The sequence below is a fragment of the Saccoglossus kowalevskii genome, chromosome 7 (genome assembly GCF_978046115.1).
Source record: "Saccoglossus kowalevskii chromosome 7, keSacKowa6.1, whole genome shotgun sequence".
Taxonomy (NCBI): Eukaryota; Metazoa; Hemichordata; class Enteropneusta; family Harrimaniidae; genus Saccoglossus; species Saccoglossus kowalevskii.
This window is the reverse complement of record NC_140647.1, coordinates 37,950,634-37,977,337: the sequence shown is the minus strand read 5'-3', so window position 1 is coordinate 37,977,337 and position 26,704 is coordinate 37,950,634. Positions and strand designations below refer to the sequence as shown.

Below are 26,704 nucleotides of genomic sequence, written 5' to 3'. Positions count from 1 at the left end.
TACAAAATTAAACATTAACAGGTATGAATGTCAGAACATTTTGACAATTTTATGTGCAATGTTCAGCCATGACACACATCTCCTGCTGGTAAGTAAACTGAAATAAATAGTTAAATAAAAAGTAAATATAAAAGATATGATATTAAAGTTAGAATAAAATACAGAAAGTGGTTTATTATTGTATTCTCAATTAAGTTACACAGATATGCTGACATTCTTTGAGGATCCAAAGTAATTTGTATAATCAAATTGGATCAAATTGAAGAATTTACGGCATGTTTAAATGCCAATTTGTCAAGAATTGTGTGAGATGCATTTTGTATTCGTTTCTGAGAGTATTCAATAAAGTCATATATGGATTAAAAAGGAAAATCTCTCCCACAATGCAATGCACTTACTTAACAAGCTATTTATGTTTTACATAAGTTTTTACACAAATGCAATGACATCGTAATTTCATGTGTCTTGCATATCTTCACACCATAATATGAGGTTATACGAGGATACTGCAAAGTATGCATGAAGACAGTATCGCAGGAGTATTGACCGACACGCAGCAGATGTTGATGCGACCCCCGTACTGTCTGAATGCTTACTTTGCAGTATCCTCATAATAACTTTATTATTATACATCTTTTCCTCCCAGGGATACATCATACAAATGCCAAAATCCAAAAAGTTTAGAACAGATTCAGCAAACTTCTTTGTGTAGGGTCCGCTCAAACCCTGGGGGCAACCATGTTTGTTTTTATTATTAGAGGGCGCTTATGTGCGTAATAGTTCTATATTTGGAATTCGCATTTCATAATATGGTAGGATGAACATACCCCGTAAAATACCGCAAAATTACGACACGCTGTAACTTATGGCATTACGGCGACAGATGTATAATAATACACATTATAAGAATTAATGGTCAATCATAACACAACATTACTAGTACACTGTAGCCTCGCTATAACGAACTCTTTGGGGGACATACAATTAGTTTGTTATAGTGAAATGTTCATTATAATGAAGTACATAATACATTGGGTTTGTTGTGAGCGGGAGACACGCTATGTGTTCATTATATCAGGAAGTTCATTATAACGGTGTTCATTATACTGAGGTTACAGTGTAATATGTTTTCAGTGCTGAATTATTTTGCAATCAGTTTCACAATGGTATTTTGAAAAATTACAGCTATTTTATTCTTTTAAGATTATCCCACAGGGAAGGGAAGCTATGTGAACACAAACATAAATGACACTGATGTAGAGAAGATTGTATTTTGTCTACGCAAAGTTGAAGTCAAATAATCCAAAGCCTTTGCCACAGCTGTAGCTATGTTGTAGCTATGAAGTTGACGATAATACTTTCCCACATACATCCCTTTTTATATTATAATCTTTACATGTAATAAACACCTGAAGCCCCTGTTTGAACCATTACAGAATTAAGTTTAAAAACGTTTATGGGAAAATAGCAAAAACATGGGTGATGGTGTCACCAAACATCCTGCACACTTGGGCACATTACAGAGAACTCAACTCTGATTCAGACTTTTCCTGACCTAGTGCAGTTATTAATATTATTAAAAAATCAAACTGGAAAAAAAAAACATTTTAAAGAAAGAATATAAGATGATATACAAAGATAAGTGAGAGAAAAAAACAGTACCTAATACAATACAATGACTCATCTAGAATAGAGTCAAGGTCCTCTGGACTGTGGAAACAAACAAACAACATGGGGATACACATCAATTAGAAATCACTATGACAACAGATACACAGGATACAGTGGGTACGACAAAATTCAATTATTACGTGTTAAAAAATTGCTGCAAAACTTTAAAATATTAAAATTCATTGCCTTGATTCAGGCCAGGTGTGGTCATGAATAAATGGTTTAGTCAGGCCAGGTGTGGTCATGAATAAATGGTTTAGTCAGACAAGGTGGGGGTCATGAATAAATGGTTTAGTCAGGACAGGTGGGGTCATAAATAAATGGTTTAGTCAGGCCAGGTGTGGTCATGAATAAATGGTTTAGTCGGGCCAGGTGTGATCATGAATAAATGGTTTAGTCAGGCAAGGTGTGGTCAAGAATAAATGGTTTAGTCAGGCGAAGTGTGGTCATGAATAAATGGTTTAGTCAGGCCAGGTGTGGTCATGAATAAATTGTTTGTCAGGCCAGGTGTGGTCAAGAATAAATGGTTTAGTCAGGCAAGGTGTGGTCAAGAATAAATGGTTTAGTCAGGCAAGGTGTGGTCATGAATAAATGGTTTAGTCAGGCCAGGTGTGGTCATGAATAATTTGTTTGTCAGACAAGGTGTGGTCATGAATAAATTGTTTGTCAGGCCAGGTGTGGTCAAGAATAAATGGTTTAGTCAGGCAAGGTGTGGTCAAGAATAAATGGTTTAGTCAGGCGAAGTGTGGTCATGAATAAATGGTTTAGTCAGGCAAGGTGTGGTCATGAATAAATGGTTTAGTCAGGCCAGGTGTGGTCATGAATAATTTGTTTGTCAGACCAGGTGTGGTCATGAATAAATTGTTTGTCAGGCCAGGTGTGGTCAAGAATAAATGGTTTAGTCAGGCAAGGTGTGGTCAAGAATAAATGGTTTAGTCAGGCGAAGTGTGGTCATGAATAAATGGTTTAGTCAGGCAAGGTGTGGTCATGAATAAATGGTTTAGTCAGGCCAGGTGTGGTCATGAATAAATGGTTTAGTCAGGCAAGGTGAGGTCAAGAATAAATGGTTTAGTCAGGTGAGGTGTGGTCATGAATAAATGGTTTAGTCGGGCCAGGTGTGGTCATGAACAAATGGTTTAGTCAGGCAAGGTGTGGTCAAGAATAAATGGTTTAGTCAGGCCAGGTGTGGTCATGAATAAATGGTTTAGTCAGGCCAGGTGTGGTCATGAATAAATGGTTTAGTCAGGCCAGGTGAGGTCAAGAATAAATGGTTTAGTCAGGCCAGGTGTGGTCATGAATAAATGGTTTAGTCAGGCCAGGTGTGGTCATGAATAAATGGTTTAGTCAGGCAAGGTGGGGTCATGAATAAATGGTTTAGTCAGGCAAGGTGGGGTCATGAATAAATGGTTTAGTCAGGCGAAGTGTGGTCATGAATAAATGGTTTAGTCAGGCAAGGTGTGGTCATGAATAAATGGTTTAGTCAGGCAAGGTGGGGTCATGAATAAATGGTTTAGTCAGGCGAAGTGTGGTCATGAATAAATGGTTTAGTCAGGCAAGGTGTGGTCATGAATAAATGGTTTAGTCAGGCCAGGTGTGGTCATGAATAAATGGTTTAGTCAGGCAAGGTGGGGTCATGAATAAATGGTTTAGTCAGGCGAAGTGTGGTCATGAATAAATGGTTTAGTCAGGCAAGGTGTGGTCATGAATAAATGGTTTAGTCAGGCAAGGTGTGGTCATGAATAAATGGTTTAGTCGGGCCAGGTGTGGTCATGAATAAATTGTTTAGTCAGGCAAGATGTGGTCAAGAATAAATGGTTTAGTCAGGCAAGGTGTGGTCAAGAATAAATGGTTTAGTCAGGCAAGGTGTGGTCATGAATAAATGGTTTAGTCAGGCCAGGTGTGGTCATGAATAATTTGTTTGTCAGACCAGGTGTGGTCATGAATAAATTGTTTGTCAGGCCAGGTGTGGTCAAGAATAAATGGTTTAGTCAGGCAAGGTGTGGTCAAGAATGAATGGTTTAGTCAGACGAAGTGTGGTCATGAATAAATGGTTTAGTCAGGCAAGGTGTGGTCATGAATAAATGGTTTAGTCAGGCAAGGTGTGGTCAAGAATAAATGGTTTAGTCAGGCGAGGTGTGGTCATGAATAAATGGTTTAGTCAGGCAAGGTGTGGTCAAGAATAAATGGTTTAGTCAGGCAAGGTGTGGTCATGAATAAATGGTTTAGTCAGGCCAGGTGTGGTCATGAATAAATGGTTTAGTCAGGCCAGGTGTGGTCATGAATAAATGGTTTAGTCAGGCAAGGTGGGGGTCATGAATAAATGGTTTAGTCAGGCAAGGTGTGGTCATGAATAAATGGTTTAGTCAGGCAAGGTGTGGTCAAGAATAAATGGTTTAGTCAGGCGAGGTGTGGTCATGAATAAATGGTTTAGTCAGGCCAGGTGTGGTCATGAATAAATGGTTTAGTCAGGCCAGGTGTGGTCATGAATAAATGGTTTAGTCAGGCAAGGTGGGGGTCATGAATAAATGGTTTAGTCAGGCAAGGTGTGGTCATGAATAAATGGTTTAGTCAGGCGAGGTGTGGTCATAAATAAATGGTTTAGTCAGGCGAGGTGTGGTCATGAATAAATGGTTTAGTCAGGCAAGGTGTGGTCATGAATAAATGGTTTAGTCAGGCAAGGTGTGGTCATGAATAAATGGTTTAGTCAGGCCAGGTGTGGTCATGAATAAATGGTTTAGTCAGGCCAGGTGTGGTCATGAATAAATGGTTTAGTCAGGCAAGGTGTGGTCAAGAATAAATGGTTTAGTCAGGTGAGGTGTGGTCATGAATAATTGGTTTAGTCAGGCCAGGTGTGGTCATGAATAAATGGTTTAGTCAGGCAAGGTGTGGTCAAGAATAAATGGTTTAGTCAGGCCAGGTTGGGTCATGAATAAATGGTTTAGTCAGGCCAGGTGTGGTCATGAATAAATAGTCGAGTCAGGCCAGGTGGGGTCATGGATTAATGATCGAGTCAGGCCAGGTGGGGTCATGGACTAAAGGTTGAGTCAGGCCAGGTGGGTTTATAAAATAATGATAGAGTTTGGCCAGGAGGGGTCATGAAAAATAGTTGAGTCAGGCCAGGTGGGATCATGAATTAATGGTTGAGTCAGGCCAGGTGAGATCATAAAAAATGGTTGAGTCAGGCCAGGTGTGGTCATGAATAAATGGTTTAGTCAGGCCAGGTGTGGTCATGAATAAATAGTCGAGTCAGGCCAGGTGGGGTCATGGATTAATGATCGAGTCAGGCCAGGTGGGGTCATGGACTAAAGGTTGAGTCAGGCCAGGTGGGTTTATAAAATAATGATAGAGTTTGGCCAGGAGGGGTAATGAAAAATAGTTGAGTCAGGCCAGGTGGGATCATGAATTAATGGTTGAGTCAGGCCAGGTGTGGTCATAAAAATTGGTTGAGTCAGGCCAGGAGGGCTCATGAAAAATGGTTGAGGGCAAAGGGGGATCACCCTATATTAAAACATCACAACATGTGCATTCTTGCTAAAAAATAATAGGCCCCTACGGCTGGCAGCACATTGGCAAAAACCATAAATGTAAATTTAGTACCCCACAGAACATATTGAAGAAGAAAACACCCCCTATTGCGAGCATTCTCAAGTGGAGTAAGATCAACTCAAACAAGCTACTTATGGTTGCTGTGTATGCGACTCGATCCTGTTGTGTCATTCGTTGTTTTATGGGTCAGCCAATTCGGGGCCTAGGGCGATATATGGGAGTGGTTGTTGCAAGAAGGGGCCTACAGTGGGCGCAGCAACCCTGTGAGTTTATTCCTGGGGGCCCAGAAGGTGAAAAACACCGCCCTTTCTCGCTAAGTTTGGAACGCACATGGGGTAGTAACAGCATATAGAATGACCCCCCCCCCCCAGGCTTCGAGAAAACACATGGCTTAGATCATTCTATAATGGTCATTTCAGCAAGATTGCCACTAGAGGGCACTATGCATGCAACATTAATGATCCCAGACAAAGTACAGATCGGGTCAATGCTCGATGTATTACAAATGAGCACATTTCTGAGATTGCTTTGAAAATTAAAAAATTAAATTGTAAATCAATAAAACATAACAACCTTTCTAGACATTTGCCTTTGGTTCCATCAGTGACTTCAGCTTTGGAGTCGTTAACACACCAATTGATGCTCAGTGCTTTAGTCTTCTCTGTCTCTCTTGGTGGTTCGAATGCAGTGACACAACCTAACTGAGGATGATGTAACCGGTAATCTTGTGGTAATGACATCTTAATGTCATGGTTACCAGCGTTTAATCGACAACATACTGCCCGGGATAGATGTCCATGATGATACAAAGACCCTGTAATGACAATAGACATGATAATTTTCATGATGTCGACAGCTTTTCTGAAATTTATTTTTATATTTATTTTTGTTTTCTTAAAAAAGTTACTGGAGATGCTAGGAAACATAATAAATCCAATACAACTGTGTATTTTTTGCTATAACAATAATAATGCTATCATAATAAAGAATGATATATAGGTTTTCACTTATTTATCACATCTGTTTAATTCAAGAGTAACGTGCCCGGTAACCCTAAAACTATTTTTATCAAAAATATCAGGGCAAATGTTTTCTAAAAATGAACAGGTTCTGGCCATTATTGGTCCAGTTATAGTCATCTACATTATCATGCTACCTTAGTTAGTATGCAAATTAACTAATTACCGAGTCATATGTACAGATTAATTCAAATAATTACATACACTGTATATACATGTACAGTTAATTAATATGCAAATTAATAAGCACAGATTAATTACAAACTATGTACAAACATTAATTCAGACAAACAGTAAGCATGTAGTAATTTTCATACCAAAAGCTAATCAGGTCAAAGGTTTATCACAAAGATTCTGTGTACCAAAATCCTTTAGATTTAAATCCGATCAATTCAAAGTTGATGAATACTACGTACCAAGTGTAATAGAAGCTAAATAGATAGGCTGTATAAAATGAGTAAGCAGTGCTCCCTGTAGACCCAATAAATTCCATCTTGCTATTTTGTCACTACATGACATTGTACGTAATCTTTCACCACGAATAATGCCATCCCAAGTCTGTACTGAACTCTCAGGATCTATAGGAATCGTACCTTCGCCTAGAACCAAATATACAAAATAGAAATCATTAAATTGTATTCTGTGAGTTTGAAACAATAACATAGAACATATATCTGGAAGGTTCTGAAAATAACAAGTGTCTATTGTGCAAAGTAAGTTCATCAGTCTTTTTGAATCAGAGCTCAAAACAAATGTTAATATGTGTGACATATTCTATGATGTAGTTTGATTGGAATAAGTTAAGGCATGTCAGAGAAACGGTTCTGGAACAGAATTCATTACAACAAAATAGTTGGTTAATTTGAATCCACTTTGAAACACAAGCTAAGAGTTCGGAACGCATGTGTGAAAACAAACATTTCCACAACTTGGCCGTTCTGAATCTGATCTGAAAAGCAAAATGACATTCTACAAGATATGGGACAATAACAACAATGTCCAATGTATCTATCAACTTTGAACAAAATCCATCTCTACAAGATCAAGATATGGTTCTGGAATGGCAGAAATGCCTGATTTTGATAATTTGAAACATGAAATGAAAGGACATGCATATGTTTTCAAAGATGTGTAAGTGAAGTTTGAAAGTGATTGGCTCATAGCAGGCATGTTCAAGATACAAGTGGAGACTCGCAGACAGTTGGACAGACACACTTTTTTTACGTAAATTCAATCATATTATTTCAACGGGAACAAAATTCACTATCCATCTAATAAAAGTGACTGATACAATCTGGCTGACAGTTTTGAAGAAGCAAAAATAGCATTATGACTTACAGTTTTAGAGAAGAAAGATAAGTAATTTGGTTGACAGTTTAGAGAAAAAAAGGGATTAAAACTTTAGGAACATATGAATTAGGTTAAATCTTACCTCCTTCCATTTTAGTTCTTAATAACCCTTGGATGCTTTTTGCAAATGTTGGTTGATGTTTAGCATTACCAGTGAAATCACCAGTATCATTGTTGCCTTCACAAGTTGTAGTATCTGTGCCACTACAATCACCACGACTGAACTGAGCACCATCACCACACGGAGCAGTACTTATGTACAAATGGAATGTAATGCCATCTCGTATTCCCAGTTTACCACATGGCTTACTTTCAAAAATGCTTTCACTGGGAGCATCTAGATAATTGTTTAGTTGATGATACAAATATCTGTAATGCAAATGATGTTAATTATAGGAAGATTTCCTACTGACTTTTATAGAAATTTTAATGAAGAATTTGTTTTAACTAGAAAAGAAACAAGTAAAGGCACAAGGGATTAAACAATAAATGAATAGATGGACACAAACTAAAGATGCAATATCTTTTTTTTTTGGCATGGCAAAAGTGAGTATAAGTTCTGAAACAATGCAATATTATAACTAAACATTTCATGTGAAAAATACTGGCAAGAATTTAGATGTAAAAATTCTAACCAAATGTGGACAAGCACAATGAAGTCAGCATAATTACATAAAAAAATAATTAATATTCATGTTCCTCAAATAATATAAGTACTGTATTAATCTCAATGTTCCTTATAGAATAATTAAACATAAATTGTTTAAAGTTTCTAAAAATAGTAGCACAGCAGCATATCTAAACAAAATTTGGCGAGAAAAATATTAATCTCAATGTCCCTTATAGTATAATATAACATGAATTGTATTTAGTCAGGATGCCAATTCACTCGCACGCAATAAGAAATGTGCCTTATATACATATCGACAATGAACGCTGACCAGCAAGTTCTCCTGCATACACAATGTACATCACTAGGGGTATTTGAATATGCAAATGAGAAGTTAATAATGAGCCTCGTTTTAGAATACATGTGTGTACATAAAAATAAAATTGTTGTAGATTGAGTTTAAAACTAATTTTTTCACTAATTTATTTTGTGCTTAATAAATTAGTAATTTTACAGTACCAATAAATGATTTTGGGCGAGACAGTAGCTAGCATTTCATAGGAATTTTCAATACAAATTAATTGTCAGTATGATGTTCTATCAAGAAATACTGATACAAATTATTTACAAAATGGCAAAAGATAATCACACTGAAATATCTTGCAAGCCACATAAAAGATTGTTATGCTGACCTTAGGAATGATCTTCTTGTTATGATTTCAGCATGTGAGTCGTTGACTGTATGGCCTTCCAAGCTCAACATATCACCTGTCACACAACGGTTGCCTAGTACAATAAAAACATGTTGCGTTTTAAGTGCCAAGAAACACACAAAATTTCCATAAATATGATTATAGTGGCAATCAATATCTTGCACGAATAACGAGAAATGAGCCCTCTATAGTCAGAAATATCATTTTGTACACTTTGTGTTTTTTTTTTGCTTTTGTTCAATCCAGTATATTGCCTAAAACAAAACTGATTCATTTCAACAAGGGAAGGAAAAAAAACAAGAGAGAACTTTCCATTTATCATAAGCTTTCATATACTCAATATAAAAACAAGTAACGTTGCATACATAAATATTATCATCCCACTTTTTTTCCGTTTGAACCCTTACCAGTTCCTAAACTTATGACAGTGCCAAGTTCTTCTGTTTCTCTTAACATCACTAGTGCTGCCAAAATCTTTCGACCTGAAATGCATTCTGGGAGATTAGCCACAACCGCATTAAAGGTCTGATGGCTAAGGGCAGCAATATTATCAGCATGAAGACTTTCACCATTTAGAATCTGTAAAGCAAAAAAAAGATAATAAATCGTATCAAATATGCAAGTAAATTATGAACAACACGTAATTTGGCTTTTTGGGTCATATGAGTGGTTACCTTGTTATCATTGGCTAACGTTGATGGCTGGGTTTGTTGAGTTTGAATTAATCCTTCAGCAATCAGGACACGCAATGCTTTATCTGCAGCTTCTCGTTTACCGTCTTTTTTAGATTTACTGATAACGGACGGAAAACGGCGTCCATTCACTATAGCCGCCATGGTAAACCTGTTAAACAAAAAGACAGACAAATTAATACATAGTCAACAGCGCCCTCTATTAGTGAATATTCCTGTAGGATGAATTGTCAACTTTCATTTTGTCACTCCCCCTACACACACCAACCCTTCATCAATTACTCTAACTCAACAACTCAACAAGTCTTGGCTAATATTATGCATAAATGTCATTTATGGCAGACCTAGCTCTAAGGTTTTTTGTATATGATACCAGTACAAGTACATTCAGAATCTTATTTAGCTGGTCAGATCAGATATTTAACAATTCATTATGTATGCTATGCTCATACATGTATGCTATCACAACCATGTTTGTTGACAATCTAGATATTGACCATTTCACCCAATTTTTTTTTTATATTTTTCAATAATTCTGGAAATGAACCCTAATTTTGGGGCAGACAAAATTTGAGTAAATTTTCAGTTTTTATAAAAAAAAATCGGCTATTTTGTCCTAATCTTCAGAAGGAAAGTGCAGACTATAAACAGGATTATTATGTGAATTTGTGATGAAAAAAGGGAACTGGTGGTGAAAAGGTTGAATCATACATACAAATTCCAGATGGAACTGTCTAGTACAATCTTTTCTTTGCATGGCAAAAGTGAGGATAACAGTACTGAGACAATGTTATGACAAGGTGTTTCAAACAGAGTGTAAACACTGTCTCACCTCTGTTAAATTCCTTTACAAAATATACTTCAGAGTTGAGAAAAAAATATAATGGACAAACATAAACACATCGAAATATATCTGAAGGCCTTGCAAGTGTATGTGGGTTTGTTTGCTTGAGAAATGCCAATTCCTAGGAAAGACAATTTCTCTAAAAAACACAGAGTTGAGATACAGGAACAAATTTGCATCTCAATAGAAAAGGCGAAACGTTGCATTTGATATGAGAAAAAACGCATGTACCACTTAAACTTGATGTCAGTATCTCCAAGCCACCACAGGAAAAAGTCACTTATATTTGCAATGCGACATAATCAGGTGAAGGTATGCGCTCTGCTTGCACACCACATACTACATGGAGATGCATCAAGGAGTGCTGCACCACGATTCATTTTGATACTATGAAAGGAAACCGCCTAAACCATTTCTCTCCAAGCATCAACACTGAATGATAGACAGTAAGAACATTCCAAATTTAGACTTAGCTGCCATAAATTACACATTGAAACTGGGCGACACACTAGACAAAAAAAAAGCCCTTCATGTACTTTATTTGAGAATGAAGTTATATCACTCAATGTAAACTACACAAAGATGAACAAAAACTACTGTATTCTATGTTTTCTCATTTACATGCTTTTAAATTTCTCATCTGATGAAGAGAAATTTATACTATAATGAGCAGCAATGACAAAAAACTTAGAATTAATTAACTACATTATTGCTGCCTATAAAAAATGAGAACAGTTTCTTTCAGAGTAGAATTGTTAATTCAAATGAAATACATGGCAACTATACAATTTATTTCTTTGATATTTTCTGCTGACATTTAAGCTGTCTTCTAACCAAATCATTATTATTATGTTTATGCCAAAGAAGAAATGTCAAACTTTTTTATATATATTACCACTGTTTTCATTTCTGAACGGTTCCAGTAATCATCATTGATTACTTATTGTATTTACCAGTATGTCCTGACAAGCAAATCGCTATATATCTATATGTAAAGGAAAGGCACCAACAAAAGCCTTGTAAAGAGAGTGAACAACAGGAGTCCATCACTGAGCCCAAAATGAAAACATTCATATGCATTCTACTAATACTTTGATGTGTGTGGCAATTAACCAGAGATAAATCTCTACTGGGTTTTTTGATTACGAGATGTTGAGGAAAAACTTTCCAAGGAACAGGTTTTGCCAGGATATTTCTAAATTGTTTGCATAACAAAATGATCTCATACTTTCAGTTTAGTTTACAAGTAATTTAGAATATTGGTACAATCAAAGCACAACAAATTATACAAATAAGGTTAGTTATTAATTAATATAAATATCAGACACAATGGCTTTTCAAGGACTCAAATAGTAGAATGGAGACAATTGGTTGATTCCAATGTAGGGCATTATGAGTAAAAGTCAGCAAAAATAATAACTATAATGGTAAATGGCCTTCACATATTCTTAATATAATTTTGTATATAAATTTACATAAAGTATGATTTATAAATAGTAAAAGATTATCCTGAGAGTGTATGCATGAGAATGTATCTACAGATACATAGCAGAGATTGATGTGACCCAGTACTGCCTGAGTGCATAGTATACATTTTCCTATGATAACCTAATTATTTCACATATCTTTCTTTTACTTCTAGTAATAATATAATGAGAGCTGTTTACATACATTACTCACACATAACCAACTTCTTTGTTCATGCAAAGTTATTGTATTCCGAAACTCTAGATATTACAGTAGTACATGTATATAATTTTAATGGGCACCAATATTGTATTTAATATGCACCACAATCAAATGCCAGAATAATTGGTTGGATGATACTTGCAAAGCACATGCAATCTGTATTGTGATTTACATATTGCTTGCATTACAACCAGTACATATAAGTACAAAGGGCAATTGTATAGGGAAATACAGAAAGCCAATGTTTCACATCTAAGTGGGAAAAACTATAGTAGAGAAATAGATTCAGCTTTTTGATATGCTAATGATGGAAGTGTGGAATACCCCAGTGATTGTTATTGACCTATCGGGCATGACAACTAACAGGGTACACAGGTTGTTGAATGTTCCTATAATGATACCCATTACCATGTGTGCACAAAACCACTTATATCACACAATTGTATAGATACTAAATGTGGTTTGTATGTTTGTTGTTTAATATTCTGAAAGGCGGGTGAAAACATACATGTTACTAATCAAAACATACTGTCTAGTGATTCAGATATTGGAAAGTGTTGCAAACATTGTACCTGGCGTTTTAATTTTACTTCTCAGGAACAAAATGAAGAACTTAATGAATATGATTTTATTTTTCGAATGTGTTATTATTCTGGTGCCAAATAAAAATAGGAATTGCTCAAGTAATTGATTGAGTCTATTTCAATTGCAAAATAATGCACAAGACTATGCATACATTGATTTTTCAAGGACAGACACAAGTTCCCTGTAGGTTAATTACTTCTCTTGAGAAAAAAAAACTTCAAGTATCACCATTTTTCTATTCAAAATGGCTACCAAAAATCTCTTGTAACCATGAAAATGAGCATATTTGTAGTTAGTCACATAAATTATGTAACAAACTTTCAACAACTTATAATGTCAATGAATATTTTATTTTTTATTTATTGCATATATAACACTAGTCATTTACGAGGAAAATGAAACAGAAAAGGATGTGAACAAATTAACATTTTTATGAAAGCAAGCATTCAAATTTGGTTTGAACAAACCAATGTATTTTACTAGTAGATGCGTTATGGTATATTGCATGCAATCCATAACATACATAATGTGATATGAGCTAACAACATGGGTTTTTACTGCAATGACCATGGTACTTTGAATGTCATCAACATTGTGCAAATTAGTCTCAATACAAATTGATTGGTAAAATATAACACATGCTTGTAAAAGTTGATATGCAATTGTGATAAATCACATTTTACTTTTTAGTGTTTAATGTTCACTTGGAATTTATTCACCATTTTTATCACTCACAGGGTTCCAGTTAAAAATACTAATTTTTTTTATGGTTTACATGAGCAAATCATTGAAAAATATCATTGAAAAATTAAAGTAAGCCACTGGTGCGCTTTTTCAATAAAATTACTAATTTTGTGTTTGGAATAAATTATATTTTTATGAGTGCTATAGGGTCTAAGCAATTTTAAAATAAATTACAAAGTGCAATTAGAATGTTGATCTACATGCTCCAAAAAGGTTAACACCTTCCTTTAATGACTATCTGTTTGTCTAAGTTATACATAAAATGTCACCAATGGTAGGAAGCAAAACAATTATAAGGGGAATTTAATTTCAATATGATATATTTTATTTCTTCATATTTTAATATTATATACACACATCAGCTAAATTCACAAAAGATACTAACTTTTCTTGCATGATGCAGTCCCTAAATATTAACTAGTTCACTTACTGGCAAAAGTAGAATTGCATGTCTCGAGACTCAATAAACAACTATATATCCTATTAGTTTAGAAATAACTAATGAATAGCTGTGAGCAATATAAACATGAATGCTACCTTGTTTAATTGAATTGAGTAGCCAATTGCCGCCATTTTACTCTACTGCAATGAATTATTCACAAATTGTACAATTCCTGTATTGCCGTGAGCAACTCTTCAACAAACCCAATTCTAACATAATTGTAATTTACAGCTGTGTAAGTAGATGTGTACAATTTACAAATGTTTCATTGCAACCAATTTCTAATTTCAATTCTGAGTGAGAACTGTTTTTTTGCTGTCTGTGTTTATATATGAGCTTCCCAGAATATCTCTACAATTTGGACCACCTAATTATTTAGCAGATTTTTATAGATTTATTGGCTTCTAGAATTTAAACCGATCACAGAATTTTGCTGTTTTTTTCCCAAAAATTTCTTCCGCTTCAGATTTTTCTTTTCAGACTAATATTGTTTGATTCTACTTAGACTCTTATTAATGAAAACAAAAACTGTTGACTGGTGGTATGTGGTAAAATTTATGAACACCTGAAGAAACAAAACATTTCCCAAATGATCATTTTTCTGCATTGCTTATTATTCAGTTATGGTTTGAACAAAAAATATATCAGGTAAACTTTATGTTTGTGAATGAATGTTTCAGAACACTTGATATCATATCCACCATGCTCAGTATATTTTTTTTTATTTCACTAATTTCCACTAATACAATTTTTTAAATTTTCATATTAATATGTATTTACTGTTAATAAATGAATTTTAAAAGAGATGTATTTTCATAAATTTATGAGTCAGATGCAATCTTGAAAGTTTGCTGTCTTAGGTCAGTGATTACAACATGACAATACCTGAATTCCACGACGGTAAATATATCACATATTTAATTCTCCTGTAAAATGCTGTGATAAAAACAAATTTGATTTTTGTAATATTTTCACTTTTTTTTCAACGTCTATGACCTTCCAATGAGGTACATTGTAATAGAGTGTATTAATCATGATGTGCGCACAGTACAGCCCAATTACAAAGATTGCTCAGCAACATTTTTGCCAAAATTGTACAATTTTCAAGAATTATTTTTTCATAAATCAATTTGGTTGTTATTTATTTAAATTCAAAGTTTCATTTCAATCAAACTTGTAAGAATTGAGAGTGCTGAAGTCAAAACAAACACCACTAAAAAAATTCTGATTTGTTTATTTCAGCTTCCATTGTAAGAAAGTGTGACAGTACATCATGAATATTTCTCAAGGTGACATCATTTTGTCTTGTGATCACATCATCCCACTCATTAAAATAGTTCAAGCTGAGCTTAAACTGAAATGTATTTGAATTCTGACTGCAATACAAATCAGTTCCATCATCAATGATGTTAATTCTGTTTGACATGGTGACCACAAAACTAAACCAAGATAAAATACACACTGCATCTATATTAATGATTCACCATCCAGCATATATACTGTAAAAACATTTTAGCTAGCATGTTATTTTAATTAATTTACAAAAAGTAACTGATAATGAAATTGTTGCTAAGCTAAATTAAGATTTTGTATTGAGTCAAATTCCCTAAAATGGCATGCAGCTATTTCATTGTGAACTACAGTATTAAACAATAAATATCCCAGCAAATGTTGCAGTAGTTAATTTTCTGAATTGCTGAATGTTGTGTATTCATGTTGCCATGGTTATCCATCTTGCGCTCTCAGAAACAGCATTTCTTCCAGTTTATACAATGTTTCCATATTTAAATAAAAATAAGACTTACCGTGGACTATGTGGTGGACCGCTCTGATACAGCACTTCTATGGAACATTTGTACTGTCTAGACTGTGCATACTCCATCAAAGCACTGATGGGGTTCTTATTGATCACAGCAAATGTTTCACTGGTAAACGTAGCAGCAGGAGATAAGGAAGAACTTGTACCAGTACACATGTTGGCTGGTAGAGTGATTTGCTGTGTCATCACTTCATCTTCTGCTAGAGACCCTCGTCTCTCTAAGTTTTCATCTTCCTCAAGTCCTTCTCCTCGTGACTGGATATCTTCCCCACACTCCGCTAAAATACATTCAATCTGTTCTTTCCCTTTTACAGTGATACACCAGGTAGGAGGAGAGTCATTTATCTTTTTAGTTAATCCTCTCCTTTGTAAGTGGAACAGTGTAGGATTGATGTCTTTCTTGCTCTGAAATCCAACGGCTCTGGCAAGTTCAGCAGCTTTATAATTCTCACGCATCAGCAGGGCCTGTAAGAGAGACTTTTCAAGGTCACTTTTATGGACTTGTACCATCGATGCTGGAGGTTGCATGAAAGTGTTAGCACCTAACTGTTGTATGATCTGTTGAGGATCGGGCGGTATCTGTAAAGTCGCTGCCTGTTGCGTCGGTGATGCTGTCAAAGATTCAGTACCTTTATCGGTAATGATCCACTTTGGAGGGACGTTTGACACTTTCAAAACTAGTCCCATATTCTGCATCGGAAACAAGACTGGATTAATATCTTTTTTGCTATTCAATCCAACCAGTTTAGCAAGGTTATTTGCATGGATAGGTTCCATTTGTGCATTCAGTGCATTTAACAACTGAGCCCTCAGAGTTTCTTTATTATTATTTACGACCATCATATCATTGTTGGATGCCTGCACTGCTGTCACTGCCGCCATCTGCATTTGAAGTTTGAAATCGCCATTACTGTTGGTCTTTGGCAGATGTACATCAATGGTTTCACTTTTCATTTCTACTTCATCGCGACCATTGTTCACATTAATTTCACTTGAAGTCATCTGTTCCATTTTTATTGCGGTTGCCATAGTTACAGTCTGAGTTTCCATTGAATCTATATCTTGTTCATCAGGTTCCTCATCAGCAATGCTGTCCTCATTAGCATCAATGTTTATATCCACGTTGTCTACTTCTTGTGTATTATCGTGGATGTCTTGTTCCAGAGTAACAGGATGCTTGAGTCCCCATTTGGGGGGAGATTCGCACACTTTTATGATGACTCCCTGCCGTTGAAGTTTGTATAATATTTTGTTGATTTCCTTTTTCTCTCCGTGTCCTGATGCTTTCACAAGTTCGGCTGTTGTCACTGATCTCTGTTCCTTCTGTAGAATGCCGAGGACACTCTCTTCGATTTCAACAGTCTGCTTTAACCTCTGCAGAATTAAAAATAGATGGTATATTACGTTAAAGACCACATTGAATATTAACCCTCTTCCACCCCTATTTCCGACTTAAGTGGTTTGACCTGCTGACAAGGATAGAACAATGATTTTTAAAGATGTTATTGATGATCGTCTTAAATTCAAAATTCAAGTCACATTTATATTGATTTATATGACTTCAATGAAAATAACTGAAAAGTGTAAAGTATAATGAATATCAAATTGTCACACTTTTGATAAAATTTATTATTTCATTCTTGATGGTAATTTGAGTTACATGTTACGGTTTCATAGACAGCAGTTATAAATTATAAAATTGTCCAGGAGCATGAGCTAAATATATAAGCCCACATTTCCCCGCATATCAGAGCTGCCACAGATTCAGATTCAATCAAATTTCATTTTAAATGTACCAACTGATCAACTATATTCTGAATTAACATTTTTTTTTCTATTTTGGGAATTCAATTTCAACACAACGCCCACCAATGTGATAAAATTGTATATAATGTTACAGACCATGTCACAGCCACCATGTTGGAGTGTGGATGTTTTTTTAGGCACAATATGCAAGTTTCATATCAACTACCATACTTAAGTTTAAGGGAGCATACATTCTGCATAACAAAGAAGCATGTATTAGAATTTTACATTTACAAACAATTGATGGCTGAAAAAATGAAGGATATTGAAGGATATCAAAGCTGTTCTTTTTATATGCAGGAGATGTACATGTCAAGCGACAATCATCAACAGCATGCAAGTCACAAACGATGACATGAATCTTATCACAATATCAGACATAAATGAGAATTTTAGTTATCAAACTCAGTATATTAGCCTGCTACCTCTCAGTCTGGCAAATTGACAGGAAACATTTTATTATTTTTTCTAATTTTTTGCATTTGTGCCTTGTAAATTTAGTCAAATATAATGCACAAAATCTCTTTTTAGCGTATTTTTGACAGGCACTTTCAAATTCCTGGCTAATACTCTGGTTTAACTTGGTAAACCAACAGATTTCAAACCAATTGAATTTGCATAATTTGTCTTTTGCTGATATTAGTATTAGTACACGTATTACTTTTTAGTTTTTGTTACCTACATATTTATTGCTAAAATTTATAGAAATGTTCTTTTTCTAACAATGCAATAAAATGTAAGTAAATAAAGTAACGAGATGGGGACCACCTGTTAAAAGCTTTTTTTCTCTAAATACTTCAAGTTCAAAATGATCAATTAATCTTGGTTTTCGAAAACAAGACACTTCATGAAACGTGCAATACACTGTAAATATTTTGCCAATATGAATTTTTAATACCCATATATTGTAAGACGGAATTTCATAAAAAGCAGTATACAGTTCACTTAGTCTAAATCTTTGGCTTAGTTTCCTTGAGACTAACATGCCATCATCAATCTCTGTATTCAAGGTGAACCTGTACAAAGGGTAAGAGTTTTTCTCAGAGGGAATACCTTTGTCTCAACAAGGAACTTAATGAGAATGATTTGATTCAATTATGGAATTTAACAACAGCATGCTTAAAGCAGAAAAGATTTCTCAAGATCATTGTTGCCAACATGACTGACCTAGAAAACCAGGGAGATCAGAAGACTGACAATTTCCTCGATATTTTAGATTTTACAATGTTGTTTCAATGTTGTTATTACCGGTAATTGCTACACATCAACACTTGTACACTTGTAGTTTTTTCAACCAAGTACCATACAAAATATTTTGTTAGATAAATATTTGCCTTTAAAAATGCAAAGATTGACAAGTTTGGATCGATTTCCATGGTAATCCATGTTAAAGCATCTTTTCATAAAAATAAATACGAGTTTCTTAATAATTTATAGCTATTATAATTACCATTGCTCCAACATACGATTATTTCCTGTTTCTTACTAAAAAAAATTTTGAGAAATGACAAGATCCTCTCTATTGTTATATACTGGTTTCATTCAATACAATATACATTGCAGTCATTTTAGAGAGAAAAAAAAGATTAACAGATTAAAATGTCATGTATTCCAATCAGGAAAATAAGCAAAACATTAAAAATTGATGCTATTTATGCTTTTCAAAGTACACATCGGTTCGTCTGAAAATTGCCGGCCGTAAAACAGAACAGGATGCAATAGACGTTATGTGTGGAGACAGGAATCATAGAAATGTGAGACAATGAGTGGAAATGCCACATCCAGGAGGTACTGAATTATTCAAGACATATAAGAATAGATCAACATGGTGTATTGGGTCATCTAAAGAATTTAATTCGTTAGCTATTCAAAGTCACTCGCATCAATATTAAAATATTTAAATGCAAAGAATAGAACATTTCCTGAAACTGTGGTTTGACAAGTCCTTCCTGTATGATTACTTAGGGAGAAATATACCGAGTTTTATAAAATTTATAAAATGGTAAGGCCTAAGTGTTTAAATATTTCTTTAAGCATGATAATTTGCTTATATCTCCAATTATAGACGTCGACTTAGCTACTGATTTCTGGGAAAATTTATATTTTTGGTTTCAAAAATAAATCATTATTCCTAAAAAGAAGTGGGAGTGAACTCAAAAACAAAATGTAAACTCAAGGTAGGGAAATTAATTAGTTTGGTATTTTCACATCTCCTGAATGGTCTTTGCTGCCAGCTATACAATGTTGGATGACACCATGGGTCAAACTTAAGTATTTCCTATGTAGTAAACATTTATATAAGACAAACCAAATTTGTACAAACTAGGGAACAAAGATAAGTACAATTTGTAATGAGAATGTATTAATTGCAGGGAAAAAAATTCAGATTTATTAATACATGTAGTTAGTATTAGTAGTTAAAAATAAAAAATATGAACAAGATTAATTTGTAAGGCAATCAATCAGTCATTAATGTATCAATTGAAAACAGCAAAACAAACATTTACTATTGTAGCTAAACTAAGAAATATAAAAACAGCTTTATGTAACACCATTGTGTCTCGTAACAAGAGAAATACTTAAGAAAGGAACTATACAAACAAAGACCATACACACAGACATGGCAGATGGTCATGCACTTACAGTGAGCGATACTGATTGAAAACAATCTCTGTCTCACTTGCCAAACTGATTTCTGAAAAGCTGTTCACTGATTTACAAGGCTAACCCTTAGTTGTACATATAATACAGACTACGTACCTTCACTGCTTACAGTTCATAGGAAGCTAGACAACATGTAACTGAGCAAACCTATTTATGAAGAATGGTATTTCTAGATGAGTGCTCCCACCTGTCCCTAAAGCTACTTTAAAAAAGTTGATTGATTGATGAATTTCTATCCATTTATGTTAATCTCTTCTTAATTAGAAAACATTAATATTAAAGTAGCACCATGGTTTAACAATACTGAAGTGACTACTAGCATTATAGCAACCACCCCTTCCATCTTGATTCCATAATTCCTTTTGTCACAACACTATTATAAAACCTATATTTATAAATTTCCCAAGAAGACAAGGCTTCTCAGCTTTATTTTGGACTATACTGCTATGTGTTTTACTGCTCTTTAAAAACATTTTGCAAATGATAACCACCAAGGTTCTTTTTTATTTTGGGAACAAAGTAAAGCTTACAAGTGTCTTACAAAAGTTGCAATTTTTCAACTTGTATGCACACATCAATGATTAATTAAATAACAACAATTTTATAATGAACATTTATTCATTTTATTCAAGTATGATGAATTGTATTCCACATTCACATAAACTCAATCATTCAAACACCCCCCCCCCCCCACTATCCACCACCACCTGTGCTGAAAGGATACTGTAAATCACAAATTTTCATCAATTAGCAAGTCAGTAAAAACTTTTCAAACATTAATAATTTTCCTAGGTTCCTATAAAACAACTTGTCAGTGAATACCATAAAATATTGATTTGCAAAAATTTCTTGCAGTGACAATTAAATTGTTAAAAGTACGTATCATTTCATTAGAGACGAATATTTGTGAATTTCACAAAATCAGGTAAAATCATAAATTTGAATGTTGTAGCTGTGAAATTTGATTTTATGCAAATTAATAAGCAAAATATTAAAAGTTGTACTGTCAGCAATACTTTGTTTGCAGACTTTGACATGTTAAGTAATATGCAGGTATTTTTTTGAACAAGGGAAAAGGGGCGCAGCGCCCTCATGCTATGGCCATGCGCCTCTTGCCCTGGGAAGCAGATCCTCTGGCAACCATAAAATTCTTCAACTGTGACCTGTCTGATAGTAATTTTGGCCCCAAGGAAGCCCTAGAATGCTCCATTTTAACTTAGAATTATCAAAAGCTCCACACCCTGGTAGGTAGAAGCCTATGTCCCCCACTTGGTGGTGTCGCTGAATTGCAGTGCTCCCTCTTGCAGTTTTTTTCTAAAAAATCCTGAATATGTGCATTGTAATATTTGATATTTGTAAATTTGGTTGTGATTGAGTTTTCAACACCATATGATATGGTCATTATGGTGATGAATCACACACTGGATTCTCTGTTCAACGATCAAAATTAAATTAGTCTGTGAAGCACACTAGAATCTTGAGATGTTATCTGCATAGCCATTAGGTACATGTACCTTATATGTTACCACTACATCTGAGTGAACATAGATTATCAATACTTCCCTCAAAGCAGAATTCAAACAACAATGCATGACAAGATTTATTTTACGGAAAACAAATAATAGCTTAGTCAATAATACATTAGCTTTTGATCAATGTAACACAAAAGCTGCAATTCCAATTTGATTTTTGGCCAAGTTACTCAAAATTAAAAAGGCTTTAAACTTAATTGCACTCGTAAATGAACATTTGTGTTGACAACAGGTAATGAACAAAACTTATAACCTACATACACAGTAAGGTAAAAAATAAATCAATAAATTAGTGAAGTCCAAATACAAAGAACAAAATATTAATTACAATGGCAATACAAATATATAAATTCATATGCAAGCATTAAGTTGTTAACTACCAGTAATTTTTTATACACCCAGCAAAAAATAATCTTTCCAACTAACTTCCACATTTCTGGAATGACAGTCATCGTATTCATTTTAATGTTGGCAATAAAAATATTATTATACCAGAAATTAAAGGATGCATTTCTAAGCAATCATAATATTTGCCTTAAAACAACATAGTTATGTTCACATTTTGTCCTAAGACAACATAGTTATGTTCACATTTTGCCCTAGGACAACATAGTTATGTTCACATTTTGCCCTAAGACAACATAGTTATGTTCACATTTTGCCCTAAGACAACGTAGTTATGTTCACATTTTGCCCTAAGACAACATAGTGCAGTAAATTTCATATGTTCCAAGTCCAAATATCACACGGTCACTTATCGGATATTATATAACCATAAATATGGTTTGTTTGTTTTTTATTACTACATATATTTTTTTAGTACATGTATTTTAAAACTCTTTTTTGCTGTGCTTATCCTATGTAAATTTGTTTACACAGAGGCAATAAATTTATTATTATTATATTACATGTATTAATATTATGTGTTTGAACAAAATATATCAATGAATGTTTGAGAAATGATGTCAGACATGCATGCAGACAGATGGATGGAATCCAACAGGAACTGTAAACTAATCAAATATGACAGGCACTTTGCATCTCACAACTGTATGATTGTAATCATCAAATTTTGTAACATATGCAATATTTACAGTGATGTCATAATATCAAAGATGCATTTATCTGAACCAGAGCGAGAGATTCATTGAATGGATGAAAAAAGCATAGCTGAATAAAGCCTGGAATGCATTCATGTGAAAAATATCCAACAAAGCGACACAAGTGTTGATTATAGCAAGATTTCATAGACTGATATACTCTGACTAAATAGATTCCATATGACATCATTTATATTCCTTGCAAGATAAAATATCATACACTGTGTACTGGACTGAATCCATCTATCATATTATCAGTCATGCCGTCATCACGACAATGCATATTTTGACTTCCTGAACCTCTAATATGCAGAAAGCAGATTATATTTACAATTCCATACTGATTACATAAACTAATCTCATTTATGACCTGAAGTTAACTTTCTTGGCTGTCAAAGTTGATTGCAATAACATCAGGTATACTGACATGAAGACATGTTTGTTTGCATAAGTGTTGTTAGTAATAAATACACTATAACTATCAAGGTACATGTATGTATACAATAGTATTCACAAAGGGAAAAACATTTAAGAAAACATTGATGTCAGGCAGCATAAAACACATACTTGTACTAATTCAAAGGTCTTAGATTATAATTAAATACTGGATGTTGACATAATATTGTTATAATTGAAAAAATGTATATAAGAGTGTTAGAGAGCATAGACAGCTAGCATACTAAGGACAGCATGCATGTTTGATTGTCACAGTGTTCAACCATATGTCGCGGACACGCTTGATGACCAATCATGCATATTTGTCAAACCTACTTTATCTGTAATTGACACATATCAAATAGCAGCTGGAAAGCCTAACTGGTATAGCATGGTGTCTGATATTACCAAATTATATCATGTTAATAGGAACAATATCACAACCTTTCAAGATTTTAAATTTTATTTTTAACTTAACATATGATGATGTCACAAAAACGATAATAAACTCCCATATCCATACAGCTTCTGATAAACGTTTTGTGATTTCTCTAGCTGTTGTACTTATTACAGTACATATAAAAATTACTTGTTAAAGGCTTTAAACACAGTAATACAACTTTAATAATAAGGACGTTCATATCAGTGCCTTAATTAATATGCATATAGTGGTAATAAATCGTAGGAAGGAAGTATGTGACAGAGTGATTTGTATAAAAAGTATAATATCATATTATCATTGTATAAAGTATAGATGTTCCCTGCCAAGATTTATAGTTATATTTTCAACAAGTCATTGCATTTGCACAGTCTCCACAACAGAAAATCTTTATTTCATGAACAGCAAATATTTTGAAATTTATAATCAGCCAATATTGATTTCTTTTTATTACTTCCTTTCCATTCTTTTGACAAAAAAACAGTTACATTCCAGATGCCACAAAAGTTCACGGTTTGACAATTTTAGGGTTTTCACCATATATACCGTTGCCTAGTTTTCCTGTGTATCAAAAATACCAGTGACATCAATGAAAATAACAAACACTTTTTGCATGGACATAATCTAGACATAAATTACAACTGGTATTCTGATTCACTTTTCAAATGATTCATTAAAACATTTTGTCAAACTGGAAGCATTCAAAAAAAGCATGGCTTATTAAAATAGTGCATATCGCCAATGTGTATTTCCAGACAAAGTGATTTAAAGCGGGAGGGTCGTCACCTGCGAGTCCCAAGCGATGATAACAACACACACTAAAAATGCAAAGGCTCATGGGTAGATGCTTGTTTGTAAACAATGACACGCTAAGGCCATCTGACGCATGCGCAGGTGACAACTGCCCCGCTTTAAGATATCTCTAAGAATCTTATCCTGGCTGGGTGATAACATCAAATTAAGAGAAGATCACTGAAAACATGCGAATAATTTCAAACAATAATAAAGGGATTTAAACTGTGAACTAATCAGGTTTGTGATTTATACCAAAATATTTAATAAATTTCATTGGTATTTGTTAAATGGTTCCTGTGATATCAGACACAAACAGGTTTACATCAGTAACACAAGTAAACCCTATTTGCATAGCTGTAATAAATTTCACAAACAATATTGTCATCATTTCAGTAAATGCGTCAATGAGCCACACATTTTAATTTTCATCACATTTGATTAACACACTTATTTTTGCCTTGTGTACTGCGTACCAAATTTTAAAGCAATTTTTTAAATATTCATTTTAGATCTGAATTCAATGTACAGTATAGGTTATATATAGATATTCTGTATATTTAAAATTTTTATTATCAGAATAATGTTACCACTTCAATGTTGTTAATTTTCATTCTATTTATGGAAATGCATGACAATGTTCACTTCAATACCCAACAAAATACCTAATGAGATTAAAGCAGGTGCTTTGTACGAGACACATATGTAGATGTCCAGCATTGCGTAGTGTATGTTGTGCTATTAAAATATATTTCTTTTTTAATGTGACTATAATTGTTTTAATCTTGAATGAGAGATGTTATAAATTGTTAAAATGTGGTTGTCATCACACCACATACTGTTTGATATGGAACTCATAACGATGTACACAACGTATGTAAAATACGCTGCACGACGACCCCGGTCCTTTAAAACATTGTGATTATGGGAATTTCAAGTACATCACAGTTATGGTACTTTGTGATAGAATTAGAAATAACAATATGTGTTAAAAGTTGAGTACCTAAGTCTTTCACATTATTTAAAGTCTGGACTTTCACATGCATATGAAATGGTGGGAAGTAATAGCCCAGCATAAAGACATGGAGGTGAATTAATTCATATGCAACAGGTTTCAAGTCAGTAAAAGCATAGATCGACTAACAGCTGCTGTGGAGTTATAAAACCAATCAAGCGTCACCTGTGCTAAGTATCACCAACTCAGTATATCTTTTAAAATAATTATATACTTGGTTACTCTGCACTCAACAACAGGTGTACCTTAATGTAAATAACAACCTTTCAAGTCAAATGAAAAATGAATTAAGTTTTATTGCGTGGATTTTTGTCAACACATTTTAATCACGCATTTGTTTTTAGCAGACTGTGTTTCAACGAAAATTAGTAAATACATTGGAATGTGTCTTATTGCATGAACATTTGAGATATTTACTATGGATGAACAAAAAGTGTGTGTTTCATTAGGTGGTTGGGTCATCAGCAAATATGAGATATTTACTATGGATGAACAAAAAGTGTGTGTTTCATTAGGTGGTTGGTCATCTGCAAATATGAGATATTTACTATGAATGAACAAAAAGTGTGTTTCATTAGGTGGTTGGGTCATCTGCAAATATGAGATATTTACTATGAATGAACAAAAAGTATGTGTTTCATTAGGTGGTTGGGTCATCCGCAAATATGAGAGATTTACTATGGATGAACAAAAAGTGTGTGTTTCATTAGGTGGTTGGGTCATCTGCAAATATGAGATATTTACTATGGATGAACAAAAAGTGTGTGTTTCATTAGGTGGTTGGTCATCTGCAAATATGAGATATTTACTATGAATGAACAAAAAGTGTGTGTTTCATTAGGTGGTTGGGTCATCTGCAAATATGAAATATTTACTATGAATGAACAAAAAGTATGTGTTTCATTAGGTGGTTGGGTCATCCGCAAATATGAGAGATTTACTATGGATGAACAAAAAGTGTGTGTTTCATTAGGTGGTTGGTCATCTGCAAATATGAGATATTTACTATGAATGAACAAAAAGTATGTGTTTCATTAGGTGGTTGGGTCATCCGCAAATATGATAGATTTACTATAGATGAACAAAAAGTGTGTGTTTCATTAGGTGGTTGGGTCATCTGCAAATATGAGATATTTACTATGGATGAACAAAAAGTGTGTGTTTCATTAGATGGTTCGGTCATCTGCAAATATGAGA

General features: G+C 34.0%; 1 protein-coding gene across 1 annotated transcript in view; it reads right to left on the bottom strand.

Moving 5' to 3' along the window:
• Positions 1 to 26,704, bottom strand: part of LOC102806136 (uncharacterized) — an 82,505-nt gene that overhangs the window by 4,261 nt on the left and 51,540 nt on the right. The window contains exons 3-9 of the mRNA XM_085501543.1: positions 15,711 to 17,098; positions 9,584 to 9,752; positions 9,317 to 9,488; positions 8,889 to 8,982; positions 7,669 to 7,955; positions 6,653 to 6,835; positions 5,791 to 6,031 (exon numbers count right to left, since the gene is read on the bottom strand). Coding sequence (XP_085357669.1) covers positions 5,791 to 6,031; positions 6,653 to 6,835; positions 7,669 to 7,955; positions 8,889 to 8,982; positions 9,317 to 9,488; positions 9,584 to 9,752; positions 15,711 to 17,098 — 2,534 coding nt within the window. The remainder of the gene's footprint in view (positions 1 to 5,790; positions 6,032 to 6,652; positions 6,836 to 7,668; positions 7,956 to 8,888; positions 8,983 to 9,316; positions 9,489 to 9,583; positions 9,753 to 15,710; positions 17,099 to 26,704) is intronic.